Raw genomic sequence first — 15,744 nt, 5'->3', positions numbered from 1 at the left:
GACAAGATTCAAAGACAGCTGCACTTCCAAACACTGACCTATCCACCTTGCTACAGTGAAGCACAAACAGGTCTGTGTCGAACAGCTGAAGCTAACTCACATAGGACTGTTATGCAGGGGGCTTGATCATAGTCAGTGCAAGCAAGCACCGTGCAAGGCAAAAACCAGAAGACAGTACACACACAGCTGACTCACCAGCTGGAGTGCTGTGGTGGAACCACACGTTACAATCTAAATTTTCAGGTAGAAAGAGCACATTCAAACTGCATGCTCTGGTTAGTGATTAAAACGGCATCTCCTTAGACACTGTGATGCTTTCCTACCCTGCTCCTTTTTAATCCTCATGCTTGAGTAGAAGAGATGGGACATGCAAGAAGGTTGCCAAGGGCTGAGGGATTTGTGCTTCAGCAAAGCTCCAAGTCTGGTGTTAATTCCCTCATACTCCTACACATGCAGACTTGCAAGGCAGCTGTAACACATACAGCTCTCCTCCACGTAACAATGTGCAATGAACTGGAGTTCCCACTAAGGCAAAAACCTTTCCATCACCCACAACTTGGCAGATCATTGTTTTCTAAGCCACCAGGCACTGGATGCTTCCAACAGCTCAAACTCAGAAGCAACACTTACAGGATCTTAGCGTGGGCTTTGGTGCTGGTCACCAGTGTTAGATACAGCTCATTCTCATAGTGAGGGATGTCATCGCAGTAAACAGCTTCTCCACATGCTTGTTTGGCTGCTGAAACGTGCACAAAAGGCCGACCCACCATATCTTCAACTGCCTGCCCCCTGGGCACTTCCTGGAGTAAAACACATAACTGACTACTACTGCTTAGGTTGCAGGAGACAGAAGCATTGATGGGAGAGCAAAAGGCACCATGAGACATTCTAGAGAGATGGGGAACGGGATGGGGACTCAGCCCTGTGGGAAAGAATGGTAAACAAGATGGAGTGGCTACACAGAGGGGGCTACAGAGAAAGAAGTGAAAGGGATTCGGGTTTTTCAAACTGCTATGTGACAGCTTGCATGAAAGGTTCAAGTTCTGAAGCTAGTTTCTATTCTGAAAGCTGAAGAGAACAGGTCATTAACAGAGAAATAAGGAAGCAGATATATCCTGAATCTGAAGTCTGAGAGATACAAAGAAAAGCAGGCTGTAAGTGGGGAAAAGCAGCAGGACAATTTGAGCTTCGATGTGGAGCTGGCTGCAAGAGGAAAGTGCTACCTGCAGCAATTTTTTTGAAGCTGTACATGTCAGGAACAGTCTTGGGCAACAACAGGAAAGGACATTGTACCCTAAAGCAAGGAAGGGACCGAGACCCAAATATAAGCCTCAGGAACGGCATTATATAAGTTCATGTGTTGCCCATACTCAGAGGGACGACCTGAGAAGGGAGAAGCGCAGAAAAGCCTGGGTCTACATCATGCAGGTACTGCTACTTACTTGGAAGAGCTGGGCATTTGCAATGGGATCTTTGTGAAACAGCTCTGTAGCACTGATGTAGTTCAGGGGGATGGGCTCACACAGGTTTTTCTGCCAGAGACATATTAAAGAACAATCATCTTCCCTGCCGGTCCCTTTCTCACGTTCCCCAGTGGCCCAGGATATTCTCTATTCTCCATCTTCCAGTGAAGATAATTCAACTTTTACTGGGTGAAAGGCAAACAAAGCTCAGGCTCTGTGCAAAGAACAGCCACAGACCCATGAGGGCAGCTGTAATGCAACCAAGTGGAGAAGTCCAGGAATCCTCCTGTGAACCCACAAATCAACATCCTTCCACAGCACAGGCGGGGATGCCCCAGGAAAGCAGGTGGGAAGATAGACTAGTCACTGTTGCGCAGCATAAGGAGCAGAGTAGCTCTGGCAGCTATTGCAACATGGAGTTTACCATCAGGTATGACTCTGCTTGAATCTGAACCCTCCCCATGCCTCCCCAACAGGACGGTACATACAGGTGGTTCTTCCCAAAATCTGCCTTCCCTAGCAGCACTCACAGTGCCATTGTGGTTCTTGCTCAGTTTCTGAAGGACCGTCAGGTAGAACTTGAAAAAGAAGCTGAGTGTAAGCGTGCGTCGGAAATCCACCATCCCACCAGGTGCAGAAGGAGACAGATCCATCTCACCCGCCAATAAGCGGCAGGCATCCTGCAGCAGCTTCTCATTCCAGTCTCTGCAAGGGAACAAAGGTGACAGAGCCCATACTCAGACCTAAATATCATGGAGAAAGACTAACTCTTTTGACATGGCAGCCCCCGCAAGCTCTCAAGCAACAGCCCCCTGTTCTATCTCTGTTTATAGTATATGTGTCAGCTTCGCTCTCATCTTGAGCTCCTATCATCTTTTCTAAAGATGTGGCAAAGTTATTAAATGATAAGACTACAGATTTCTTAACCCAGTTTGAAAGAAAATCAGTTTTGTAGGTCATCCCCACATCTAGCTTCTGCCCACTTCAATGGATGAACAAATTTAGCAAGAAAACTGTGCTCAGTGAGGGACTGACATGGATCTTTGAGGGTAAGGAGTACTGGAGTCAGCAGGGCATCACACAAAACACAGCCAGCCACAGAAGTATAGCTACGCTTCTTCCACTTGCTCCTTCTGTGTCCTATCAGAAAGAATTTATAGTATTTACAGTATCCTGTAAAATTCACCACCTTCACATCAGAGAGCCTTTCTTATCACAGAAAAATTCCTACCTGCCAGTAAGCTCCTGGCAAGTTTTTAGTGCCAGGACCGTTGTAGGAGCCATTCCTCCATAGCTTAGTTTTATCTCCTCCACTCGGCTAGTGCCATCTTGGAACAGGACTCTCATCCCACAGGTCACAATAGCAATGTCATCCTCCCGACGAGAAGCCTGCTTGAAAGCTGAGAAGTATTCACCCTAGAAGACAGGAAAATATTTATTTATTCTCTGCCTTGGCATGCTTTGGAGTATAAATATGACAAGGTGTTAACCTATTTCTATATGAATGAGCTATTCCAGGGAACTATATCTGGTTGGTTCATCTTGCAGGGCCAAGCACAACGTGTTTGTTCAGGTAGCGCTGTATATTTTCACATCATTCAATGATTAATTCCAATGTATTGGAACAATGGTTATTAGCAACCTAGGACTGTGTGGGAAATGAGCTCTGACAGATCTGCTTGCATCTATCACATTTTTTTCTATATCTTAAGAGGAAGAACCAAGACAGATTATTTTATTATTATTTTTTTTTAGTAAACAAGCTTACAGTTCCTCAGCAACTTTTTCTTTCTTCCAGGCTGCTAAGATGGAAACCTAATCAGTAAAACTCATATTCTAAACCCCTTCAGAAGTCTTTCAACTCTGCAAGAACTGAAATAATAACAGATGTCTCACAGTTCTAGAACAGACCAGACTAATTAATATAAGACAATTTCAATCTGTTATTGCAAATACAGTTCTCAGTAACTACTCTGAATCCTCTGCTGATCTCCACAGAGTGGGGAAATTCTTGTAAATCCACCAGTGACTACAACTCACAAAACTCAGCAGCTCTCCTATGAAGAGTGGCAGTAAATATCCACCAGTCTACGCCAAGTGATAGTGTCATCCTGGAGTCACAGTATAGTCAGTTTTTCCCCTTGCCTGTCCGGCAGATTAGGACAAATTGCTGTTAAGGCATCCTGCAGACTAAGAGAGGAATCGGATCTGATGTCTTTGTACAGCCCTTCTGGAGAGTTTTCTGCCAAGTTTCTTCTCTAATAGCTTATCCAAGTGACTCTGCAGAGCATAGCAGTTTGTTCCATTAATTATTTCTAATCAGAAGTGGACAGCAATTCTTTCATTATTGTAAAGAACAATTCCTCTATTGTTGGCAATGAGAAGAGTTTCACAAGAGACCCCTTTTGTGCACAGAGAACTTGTTACTGGAGATATAACCAAAGGGTGTGTTTCATTTCCTGAATTCAAGTAATTAGTAGGCAGCCAGCAGATAATAGCAGAGGAGCATCAATAGCATCCTCCCAATGAGGACATTCTGCAACTCTGCTTGTTAAACCAATTAGATTTTAAAGAGGAGAAAAAGCAGCCTTTTCTCTCACTGCACACTTCAGAGAAGACTTCCAATACTATGACTACAACAAAAGGCCAATATTTGCCTTCACTCCTCACAAGACACCTTAGTTTTCTTAGTACAGAGTTCTGTGGGAGGAAAGGTACTGTGTATTTTTCCTTACCAGGTGTAGGTAAAGTAACCATCACATCAGCTGTCCATGTCTTCCATACCTCTTGGTAAAACAACAGAGCATGTCCCCTCTAAACTATCACAGTGAAAGTTTCTAAGTTTTTCTGTTAGTTATTCTCACAGGAAAACCAAGAAACCCTTGTTGCATATTGGGGACGTAGGTTAGTCTCCCCTCTTGCCTTCTGGATAAGATGCAAACCCAGGTAGGAGCACATAAAGAAATCCACAGGATCAAAAAGATTCATAGGCAATAGTCATAACTGCAAAAACATTGTTTCCATGTCAATTTTTTCAGTCTACCCCTGTGGAATACAGAGATCAATAACAGATGAAGGTTGGAGGATACTAACTATAAGGATGAAGTAAGACTTTATGACTACTTTCTGCCTCTTCAGCAGGTCAATACTATGACCCTATGACAGGAATACTGAGCAAACAGTAGGTTAAGATTGGTTTTCAAAGATAAGTATTGTGTTGTCAGGCTTTTTCTATTTGAAAACCAGTAAACATCTATGCAATATAGAACACTATTATAATAAAAATCAAGTAACAGTGACAAATGTGATAGAGAAAGATGTATGCAAGGGAAAGGACATAAAAAAAATGATGGTCGCTAAGTAAGCAATATCATAAGTGGTGCATAACATTTGCGAACATTATCTGGAACACAAGGAATGTTTTTATAGTCCAGAAGAGAAAGAGGGTTGTTAAACAAAGGTTATGTCCTTCTAGGAATGCCTTGTTATATACAAATTTTCTTTTCTGGTATCTGTTTATATTTTACCTCTAATCCAGTGAGCTGTTTCCTTTTCTAAATACTATCTTTGCTCAGCTTCAATCCCCTTCTAAGTATAGACTCAAAAATCTTTATTCCCTGATTATCTTAAATATCTGACACACAAACTTGCAGGAAATAAAGGTGTTAGCTCCTCTCCCTTAACAGCCGCTCTGCGATAAAAACTACCTGGAGCTCAGTTCCCCTGCAGTAACACTGAATCTCATAAACTACTAAACTTCTTTAACGTAATTCTGTCTGTTTCACCAGTCTTACCCTTGGTGTGACAAGCCACATCAATGCAAGAGGCAACACCAGTTTTAAACAAACAAACCAAAAAATTTGATCTAGCTGTGTGCTGACACAGCTCTGCTTCCAGTTGTGAGGAAATCACAGTTCCAGAAGACTTTGCCTGCCACGTGCCAGCACCCTCAGACATCCTCTGATGAGCTTTAGTCTCTCTGACTTGATGATTGTGAGCAAAGATCAGCCAAGAAACCATGAAGTAGCAAGTTCAAAAGTTGTTTTAGTTTTTCAGATCAATGAGCTGCATATAACCTAGGGGTGAAGCCATTGCCCTGCTGCAAGACATTTGTTTTGGGTAATTGCCATGACTGTCATATGGGTGGAGGAATATGGTGATTTCCATTGACTACCTCAAGCATGTTTCTGATTTTGGCAAAAGGCAATGCTTCCTGCAATTATCACAAGATCAAAGAAGAATTATTCAGAAATGGATGGGAAAACACCATAAACAAAATAGCTGTGTTTTCTTTATAGTTAGAAAAACTAAAAAGGATAGACAAAGGATTTATTGGTTCTACCTCATAAAATGATGACATTTCAAGTATGTCAGTGTTTTCCATTTATAAAGAAAATGTGTCACTACACTGTGAATCCTTGCATCTTCTAGCTCTAAGCCCTAAAAAGGTAAATACCTTCACAGCCATAAAACTACAGCCTGATGTTCTCAGCCCTAAAGGGAAAAAAGAGGTTTCTCTCTTAGACACTCTGAATTAGTTATGGTAAGTGCTGCTACAGAAGAGGTGTTCATTGCTCTGTTTGAAGGAAGTTTTGCAGGCACATTTGAAGTTGCAACTCCGCATTGCCAAAATAATAATCAGTCCTTATTGCTAATCATTGCCCCAATAATCAGTCCTTGTAGTTTCAGTCTTGCAAGGCAAGGATGCAGATACTGAACTTCCCTCTTATCCATACACACCTTTCCCCACTTCTTTTCCCCATTTCAGTTCACAGAATTTAAGCAAGAACTTCAGGAACTGCTAGCACCTTTGCTGTACTATTTTGCCAACAAAACTGAGACCTCTGGGAACATCACCTTTCATCATAACTGAATCCATTCAAAAAGCTTCGGACAAAATGAAATTTATGTTCTTTGCACTTGGGCTTAGTGTATTTTACCATGAAGCCCAGTTCTCCTTGCTTGCCAAAACCAGCATGTTGCTAGATTTTTATGACATAATTTAGCTGCTTCCTGGTCCACTTGGAACTACACTGCGTTTGGAGGTCAGTCTCCATGGAAAAAGGTGCCTAATGCTAAAAATTACACTCAGATAACAGTGATTTAGCTCCATGGACATTGAAGTCTTTTCCTACAAGCTTACCTTCTTGCTGTAGGGTATTTCAACAGAGAGAAGTATTTCTTCAGGCTTAACTATTGTCTTTCTATATCCGGTGAAAAACTTCTCATCCATTGTGATAGTCCTTTTGCCCTCTGTACAGCAAGGAGAGATCAATGGCAGATGAATGAACAACTTAGCTGAAGAACGGAAACTGTATGCGTGAAAGCCTTCAACCTACACAAATTACTCATGATATGATAGCAGTTTTCATTTTTCCACCCTCTTTCACCAAATCAGGAAGGATTTTCTCAGATTTACTTTGGTCCTTATGGAATCTATGACATCTTCTGCCTACACACGATTTGTTTGCCCAGGAACTGATCAAAGAGACCTCCCTCCTTTATCTAATTAAAGCTGAGCCTCCAGGTGAACCAGTTTCCAACATCCCAACATAATTCCCTCTTTCCCCTTTCCCTAAGCTGCACACAAACCAGTACAAGAGAAAATCACTGATCAGACAGTCCACTTCAAGAAATCTATTAAAAAAAAAATCTTCCTAAGAGCAAATACTGAGACATTTGGCCTTCTTCACAGAAAAAACAAATCTTTATCTGAAAAATCCACAATGATCAAGGTATGATAGTGACAGAAACAATGTCATGTCTATTTTTTTACATCAATAGACATCTACAACCAGCTCTTCACAAGGACATGTCTGTAACATACACATACATACACAGTACCAGCAATTCATTATGGCATAGAAGTTCAAAATGCTTTAGGAAGCCAAACCTAGGCCTAGCTTTAGGAATTCAGCCTTTAAAAGGGCTCAGACTCAGACTAAGCCTATTTTACTTAATGTTAACTTCCACTTTCAAGTTCTGACCTGACCTAACAATCCATGGCAAAGGTCTGTTAACTATCCAACTCCCCACAGTGCCACGAGGAAATTAAGGAACTCACCATTTGATACCAGAGTCAGTTTGCTTCCACTTGCCATTAACACAGGATTTAAGTCAGAGATGGGGCTTGCTGTCATTATGTTACCACCAAGAGCCTAGAGTGATAATATATGCATCAGATAAATATTTAAAAAACTGAAGATACAGTCATAGTATCTTGTAATCCTGCACTGCTACATACACAGTGCATTAGAGGTTAGCTCTGATAAATGCTTTTTGTTCCATCAGCAATTTTAGGCCCCTAATGAAGTGGGAAAATGTAAACCCCATGAAATCAATTGCTGTCCCAGTCAATACTAACACTCGCCCAAAACAGTTTTAGGAACAGTCTTTGGGTAACGCATCAAAACCACCTCGTGCTCAAACCACATACGCCCAACAATGCCAAAATTCAATCACTGTAGCTGCAATTAAAGGAAGAGTCATGAAAGTATAGAGCATCTTTTCAGTAACATTCAGGAACCTAAGTTTTTTGGCTACAATAAGTGTATGGCACAGTATCTTGTGGAACAAAATTTTGTGTTTGGTAGGTTGGTTCATCTGCTTGCTTGATATTTTTTTCTTTTAGTATAACTAGTTTGAACACACCAAACCCACTTCCTCTTTTCCCTTTAAAACTAGAGGAAAATTTGGCCAATCTGATACATTAGCACTACAACTACCATAGTTGAGCTGGCAAAAATCTACACTCCTGCTTCTTTGAAGTTTTTCCAGCACTCTAAATACATTTTTGTTAAACTAGTCAAATCTCACTACTGTTTCCCCTACTTATCCTGATAACAGAAGTGGAATAGCTGGACAACTGCCAGGTTTCCCTTGCTTGCTAAGTCTGCGATACCAGTATAGCACAGACACCAGCTAAGACCTACGTTGCTATCATTTCCTGGGGTTGGTTTATGTGCACTAGCTGCTTTGCCTAGGTTTGCAAATGCTCTTGTGCGAGAAGCACAAGGCACACCGACACTGGATGAGGCAGGCCAGCTGCTCAGACTCTTTCAATTCCAGTCCCTAATGCTCCTGAGTCACTTACGGCAACATTCCTGATCTGTGGCCCTGCAAACCAGCGCAGCTGTTCAAGGACAGCATGGAAGATCTCTGTTTTGTAAGGAGGAAGCTCTGCCACTGCTTTTCTCAGAACCTCCTCTACTGAGCTCAGGGTACAGGCAGCACCAAAGATTACCCCTGTAAACAAACAAAAAGAATTGTTGCTCTCCCAAACATTAAGCTACAGGAAGACAGTTATAACTATCTATAAAACTTAGATGCCACTGAGTCTAATCAAAGAGCAGGGTTTAGAGAAGACATTCAGTCACACTAGACTATGTTGTATACACTGCATGTCAACATCACATTCTCAGTAAAAAAAAATCACATTTAAGTCACAGCTTATAGTGGTACTGCCCCTCACATGAAAGTAACCCACCACCCTTTTGCCTCAGTGTATTATATTATGAACGATATCACCCTCCTATAGGTATTAGTTTGGCCTTTAAGAAGTGAACTCCACCTCCTCTCCAGTTTCTACACCTTAAACATGCTACCAGACATTGGGCCACATGCACTACATTGTCCTAATTACTTTATTTGTAAGGTTGACCTATTTCCACCACAAATATAAATGCAATACTTAGTCACTTAGACTTGTCAAATCCAGCATCTTTCCCCCAGTTACTAATTTTAAAATCTTTCTAAATAAAAAGATTGTCCACTGAAACCCATTATTAACCCAGTCAATATACGTAAAACACCAAACATAAAATGTCTGATATACTAGTGAAAGCCCTCTGATATATTATTTTTTATATATATATATCACTCACTCGATTCCCTGCACAGGAGAGGCATCAATGCATACAGAAAGCAGTTTTTAGACTGGGGATTTTCCTTCATATCCTCTTTGTCATTCTGTGGAGTCCCCACTCACTTCACAGGTATTCTGCCTCTTTTTTACTCACCTGTTTCAGTGTGCTGAACAGCATTCATTTCGGAGATCCATGCTGGTGCTATGATCACTGGATACAGCATGTTCTTTAATCTCATCTCAATACCTTAAGGAAAAAGAAGAGTCCTTCAGTTACGTGCAGGTGACAAAGCTTAAGTTAACTGTTTCCCAAAGAAATGGCAACAAGACTATTAAAGAGCCAGTTCATTGACCATCTGTTACAGAGACTATGTAAGGTCACAGATATACCAGACTAAAAGCTGTTTTCTCACTAATACCAGAATTCCATCAGAGAAGTTTTAGAGACTCTTTTCTAGGATTACAATAATCATAAATACACTGTTTAGTGCTTGTGCAACCTGGCTATTGTTGTACATGATCCTTCAGGAAAGAACAATGAATACAATCAGCCATACAAAGTTTGAGGATTGTTTCCTGAACCAATTGCTCAGGATAACAGAATTACTAATACATCTGAACTCTCCTCCTCAGCATGTATGTATGCAGGAGTATATATTTTCAGGGGAAAAACAGTAAGATTTCAAGTTTTGAGTTTATTCACTGAAAAATCTTCCAAAACACAGGTTTCACATCTGAATTCATGCGATTACAAGGACACTAATGCTGTGTCACTCCCCTCTTCTCAAAATTCCACAAAACTAGCACAAAAGCTCAGGTCTAGATAACCACATTTTTATTTTTTTTTTGCTCAACACAGCAAACACCATGGAAAAACATCACTGTGAGATTAATCTACCTGAGAAGAAAATTTGTTCCTACATACATCCTAAAGATTATTAACAGCAATGGCATGAAGGAGGTTTACATTTGCACTGTTCTCACAAAATACTCCATGTAAAGTGTTCCAACTGCTCTTACCCACTTCTGTGTTCCCCACAACAAGCTTGGCACTGGGGTACTGCGATTTGAGAGCCACCAGTTCCTTGAGAGTTGTAGGCTGGATCCACATTACACGCTCGCCTTTGAAACACATCTGTTTCTGCTGCTTGTTACTCTGAGTCTGCAAAGTGAGTTCAGATAGAGCTCAGACCCTACATCGAGCCAAGAATCCCCGCTCACATGCTGCCCACGCCTATGCCAGGCTTAGCTCCATTTCAGTCGAGTTACTGATAGGTGGCTGTGATATCCACACTGCTGTTGGCAGTTAGCCATTCCCCATCCTTCCGCTAGCAGTGACAAGGGTCTTTTTCATGCTGACAAAAGTTTTCCCTTCCTAATACTGCCAGGTGCATCCTGCTGCCACATCTCCCCAGCAAGACCTCTCCAGCAAGCTCCATCTGACCAAAGTTCTGGTAGATGCCCATGGCTTCAGCATTCTTAGAAGTAATGGGTTTTCTATTCTTATCTCACTGCAAAAATGTCAGTCTTTAGCACCACTGAATTTTAGTTACTAGCTGCAAGCCCACATTCTGGTTCCCTTTTTAATTCCTTCATCCAGTGACTGAAGAAACCAGCCTAACATGGCTGCCTCCCAGCAACATTAGATCAACCTTAGGTAGGAAAACGTCTAAGAGAGGAAACAGAGGGGACTTACCTCAAGCTAAATATATATTATGCTATGGTCTATGGGAACCTACTCATGCTGCAGCTCCTGACATGTTTAGGCTGGGTGCAGCAGCAGAACTAAGGGCTGGATTTCAGTTGTTTGTTAAATGTGAAGAAAGCTGTAAACATGCCATATGCTGGACTAGATTCCTGTCTGGGACACATTTACTTAGGAGAAAACTACCCCCAAAAAAAGACAGGAACGAAACCTGGAGAGAAACTAATCACATTTAACTTTTTATGTCAGTGTGAGCCAGCCAACTTCTACTCCTGCTACACTGAGTGGAGAGAAGTTGGTGCTTTTGGGAGGTCATCTAGTTGAAACATTCAGCTGCATCCCATAGCTCATGCTTCTCTTCCTACACTATAAAGGGAGCACAGGGTGATTAGTTCAGATACGGCTGTCTAATGTAGAAGTTCACATCTGACCTATTAAACTGAAATCTAGATGTCAGCCACTGTTTCACCCCTGGGGAGGCAGTGACCGGAAAGGAGGGCAACCCAAGAGCAAGCACGTATGGTAAGAAAGAGAGGAAAGCCAGCCAGCTGGGGCAGCCACTTGGCCTGCGTATCTTTCAAGCCACCCTGGCTTAAAAGCCTTCCCTTTTATAAAACAGAAGCGTTCATGCCCACACATCTTCTTTCACCAGCAGCCATCTTGTGTACTGCCTTTTCCTCAAGGCAGAGACACTGCAGGCACTCAAACCCTGGGCAGAGCAACAAAACCAAGGAACCACATACTATTTCTGTTTGAATATACTTACCATTAGCTCTGGTGGGAAGATTGGCTCCTGTGTAGGGTCCAATGGCTGGAACTCAGAAGTGTTGAAGAGGCTGGAGGAGATCATTGCCTACGAGGGAGAAAAAGCAAATGGCTGGGCAGCAGAGAAAGCTATCCACATACAGCCCTAACTCATTCCTCTTTCCAGTCAAATCCCTATTATTATTTCATGGAGCAAAGAATGGCAAATGCAGTGTAAAGATACCACCTGAACCAGCATTTCAGGCTCTTCAGTCATCTTTTTCTGATAACAGCGCATGTCTGGTCAGAAACCTGAACCCTGAACACACTAACAGGCTTTTGCTAATCAAAAGTGATATCACTTCCACATTGGCATGTTAAATTACATCTTAGGTACCTCTTTTGAGGCAAGACCACCATAAAATATAAAAACTGCTTTACATAAATACAGATAAATTAGAAGTATGGAGCTTTGGCACAGAACAAGACAGAGCTAAGACTTCAAAACATCAGAAATAGAGAAAAAAGTAATATTTGAGAGGCACCTTACCATATTGTCTTCTTTTCCATTCATGCAGCAGCCTGGACCATTGGCTTTCCCTCCACAGCAGCCCCCATTCTGAACAAACAAGCATGCTTCAGCTATTCTACACAGTCACAACATTCCAATGTTTACAGGATATATTCCTCCCCTTTTATCAATCACAAAAATTTGCAGTAATACTTTTCATTAATAAACTACTTTGACTAAAGAACTCTAAGCAGCCTTAATTGCTGGAGTAATCCATGCAATGCTGGATGCTTCCTAAAAAAGAATCCACAGGAATTCACTGAAATTTCCTGGAAAATAATTTAATTATATTCTCTCTTTCCTAAACTCATTTTATACTCATACTACCTTATGCCCCAGTTCCTTGGTTTCAGCCCTCCATTGTTTGTGCCTCAACTAGTACATTAAATATGATTTACTTTTTTCCTTCAGATACACCAAAATGCTCCAATTGTGCAATTTATTGGAATGGTGATTAAATGGTTTCATTCATCATTGGACTACAAAGTTTGAGAAAGATTACACTGCAGAATTAAGTGGGTTTCAGATCTGTTTTCACAGAAAGATGGATCACTTCAATATACCAGAAGCTAGTGACATTGCTTGTAGTTGTCACCATTTTATTTCACGAAAGCGTTGCACCGCACAGATTCAGAAGGAACATATGTAGCACACTGAAGTAGAACCTGTGTCATGATGGCTAGCCATGCTAACCAGGACATATGCAGTCACAGTGTTTTCTAAGAAGCAGACATTCAGACCAGCTCAGACAGCTCTGAATATGTGCCAGTATACCACAGTAGGGCCAGAGAGGTGACTAATGCATCAAAACTCTAGTACTGTATTGCAAATTGAGGTTATGGCTTTTAAAATTCAGCTTACCATGCTATTTTCCCTCTCACTACGACAGCATCCAGTGCCATTGGCTACTCTGCCACAGCAATTCAAGTCCTGTGGGGACAAAAACTCTGAGAAAAAAACGTGCAGATTCCAAAGAAATGAAGTAGACCTGATTCGCTTTAGAGAGAAATTGATCCCACGTTTATTATACCCAAAGCAGGAATGGGAGATGGAAGGTGCCAAGCAAGTAGGTGTCTCCCTTGCCAGTGGAAGGCAGTGTCCTGCAGCGTGATGTCTAGGTCATATCCAGTCTACTGATAGACCTGGTTTAGAACTACTCTGACCATTCAGCCAGTATCTCTGGTCCAGCTGGAGCTGAAAGGATATACCCAGAGAAAAGGGACCAGCACATACAATACAACCCCTGGTACCCCACCTGCATCTAATTGCATTCAGCTCAGGGGACTACCTGAGCCCAGTATGGTTTCTGTCTCTTTAGTAGCTCTGTCCAAGTACCTGTTAAGAGTCCCCTGGAGCCTCTGTAAGTTTTTGATACCCACAACACTCTTTGGTGAGTTCTGCAGGTCAGCTACCTGGTGGTAGACCATCTGCCTTTGTTTTCAACCTTACTCCTACTAGTTTCATTTCTTGACACTGCTTCTATATTGGAAGAGCCAGCAAACAGCAGATGCCTGTCCACATTCCACCTGACAGTCACAATTTTGTAGCTCTCTGTCAGAGGTCAACACAAACCGCTGTAAGGGTTGTGTAGAGCCCCTTCCCCTCCCTGGCATCTTTTTTCCAGGCTGAAGCATCCCAGACTACTTGTATGGAAGCCAGATTACCACAGATATGATCCTTATTCCACTTCTCTGAATCTTTTCCTATTCTGCTATACTCTATTAGAGATGAGAGGACCAGAACCGCACAAAGCGCTCAAGTGCAGGAAGAATCATGATGCAGACAGTGGCATGACAGTGTTTTCTGGTTTGCTCTCTAGCCTTTGACTTGTTTTGTTTGCCAGTGAGCACTGAATTCATGCTTCCGTGGAACTGTCTACCATACCTCCAAGATCATCTTCCTGCATGGTAACAGGAAGATGATCTTGTGTCTGCTCACAGCCTGTCATTTTACATGTGAAATGAGGACTGCCTTTCATTCTGTAACTTGCTTCACATTTATTTGCCCTGAGCCTTGTATCCCATTCCGTTCTTCAGTCGCTCAGGTTCATAAAGTCCTTCTGAAGTTCCTCAAAATCTGTTACTGTTTTCACTACCCAGACTAACTTGACATCAGTTAACTCACTCTCTCACATCACTACTCAATTTTCCACTGCATTTAGGGATGTCTTGAACAACCTTGCTCCCACCACAGCTCCCAGCAGAAATCCACCAGTGACCTCCCTTCATTGTAAAACTACACCATTTTCTCCTACCTGTCATTTCCCACCTTTTAACCAATGTTTCATCCATACAGAGATCTTCCCTCTTACCCCATGGCTGCTTATTGTCTTTAAAAGCCTTTGGTGAGACACTGTACAAAGCCTGTTGGAAACCCAACTGTATCAACTGGGTTTACCAGCCATTGTAATAGATTTCACTACTGCTTGTATTCTCTTTTGGTGATCATCATTCCAGACAATGAAACGGAATTAGTGGGCAGCATTCTAAATTCTTTACTTCTGACATTTAATACCGGTGTTGCCTCACAAGTGGCTAGTAATCACTGAAGTACCTAATGATCTACTTTTCTTCACAGCCTCCAGTAGTCCTTCAGGAACAAAAGGACTAGTGAAAACTTATGGCAAAGCTTCGTACCTCACCCAAACCAACAGATTAATTCCGGTCAGGAGCTATACAGAAATGACTCCACTTTCTTTCCAGAGCTATTCTGCTCTGCAGCTGATCTTCCAAGAAAGCAACTTTCTCATCAGATTCCCCCCCACAGTATGTGCATTTTCATGCACCATACCTTTGCACTTTTTCCACGTCAAGGATCATCTATCTGCAAGCTGTATTATGCAGAGATAGTGAGTTTTTCAGAGACACACAAAAAAGGGACAATTGGGCAGATCTTATTAAAGTGCTGCAATTCCAACAAGTGGAATGAGTAAAAGAGTTGGTCTTCCTGCATTATTAATGCATGAAGTACACACAAAGGGGTCAAGAGTTGGAGCAGTGTTGTTGTAGCTGGGTGGCTGTAGCATGTATGTTTCCTTCTTCCCCATTTCAGCTCGTGGTGTATTTTTTTAAACATTATCTGAAGCCACTTACTTTAGCAAATGTCCTGTATCCTTCCAGAATTGGTCTGTACCCTGTGCACCGACACAAGTTCCCTGCATTGCCAAAACAAAAGGATAAAGATTTTATGTCATTTGGCTGAGAACTTCTCTTCTTTTAGAACCTTTTATTGTTTCTCACAAAAGCTGGTCAAATCTAGATAAAGCTAATGAAAAAAAACGGGAGAAGGAAAATTTCATTAGTAATCTTGCAACAATCCCACCATCCCTTTTTGTTGAAATTTTAAATTGAAATTAATTAAAAAAAAATTATCAGTCTGCCCTATTCAGTATTCATTT

At 41.7% G+C, this 15,744-nt stretch overlaps 1 protein-coding gene across 2 annotated transcripts in view; it reads right to left on the bottom strand.

Annotated features, from left to right (window-relative positions):
• XDH (xanthine dehydrogenase) overlaps nucleotides 1-15,744 on the bottom strand; it is a 60,064-nt gene that overhangs the window by 22,562 nt on the left and 21,758 nt on the right. For both annotated transcript variants that reach the window (XM_027797909.2, XM_005434001.3), the window contains 13 exons: nucleotides 15,440-15,501; nucleotides 13,209-13,277; nucleotides 12,327-12,395; nucleotides 11,799-11,885; nucleotides 10,348-10,489; nucleotides 9,482-9,574; nucleotides 8,557-8,708; nucleotides 7,528-7,621; nucleotides 6,607-6,716; nucleotides 2,695-2,879; nucleotides 1,994-2,168; nucleotides 1,443-1,532; nucleotides 631-800 (listed from right to left, as the gene is read on the bottom strand). In XM_027797909.2, the coding sequence (XP_027653710.1) occupies nucleotides 631-800; nucleotides 1,443-1,532; nucleotides 1,994-2,168; nucleotides 2,695-2,879; nucleotides 6,607-6,716; nucleotides 7,528-7,621; nucleotides 8,557-8,708; nucleotides 9,482-9,574; nucleotides 10,348-10,489; nucleotides 11,799-11,885; nucleotides 12,327-12,395; nucleotides 13,209-13,277; nucleotides 15,440-15,501 (1,498 nt within the window). The remainder of the gene's footprint in view (nucleotides 1-630; nucleotides 801-1,442; nucleotides 1,533-1,993; nucleotides 2,169-2,694; nucleotides 2,880-6,606; nucleotides 6,717-7,527; nucleotides 7,622-8,556; nucleotides 8,709-9,481; nucleotides 9,575-10,347; nucleotides 10,490-11,798; nucleotides 11,886-12,326; nucleotides 12,396-13,208; nucleotides 13,278-15,439; nucleotides 15,502-15,744) is intronic.

Source organism: Falco cherrug, chromosome 13, assembly GCF_023634085.1.
Source record: "Falco cherrug isolate bFalChe1 chromosome 13, bFalChe1.pri, whole genome shotgun sequence".
NCBI lineage: Eukaryota > Metazoa > Chordata > Aves > Falconiformes > Falconidae > Falco > Falco cherrug.
Note: the sequence above shows the minus strand (reverse complement) of the source record. Positions and strands in the feature narration are given on the sequence as shown.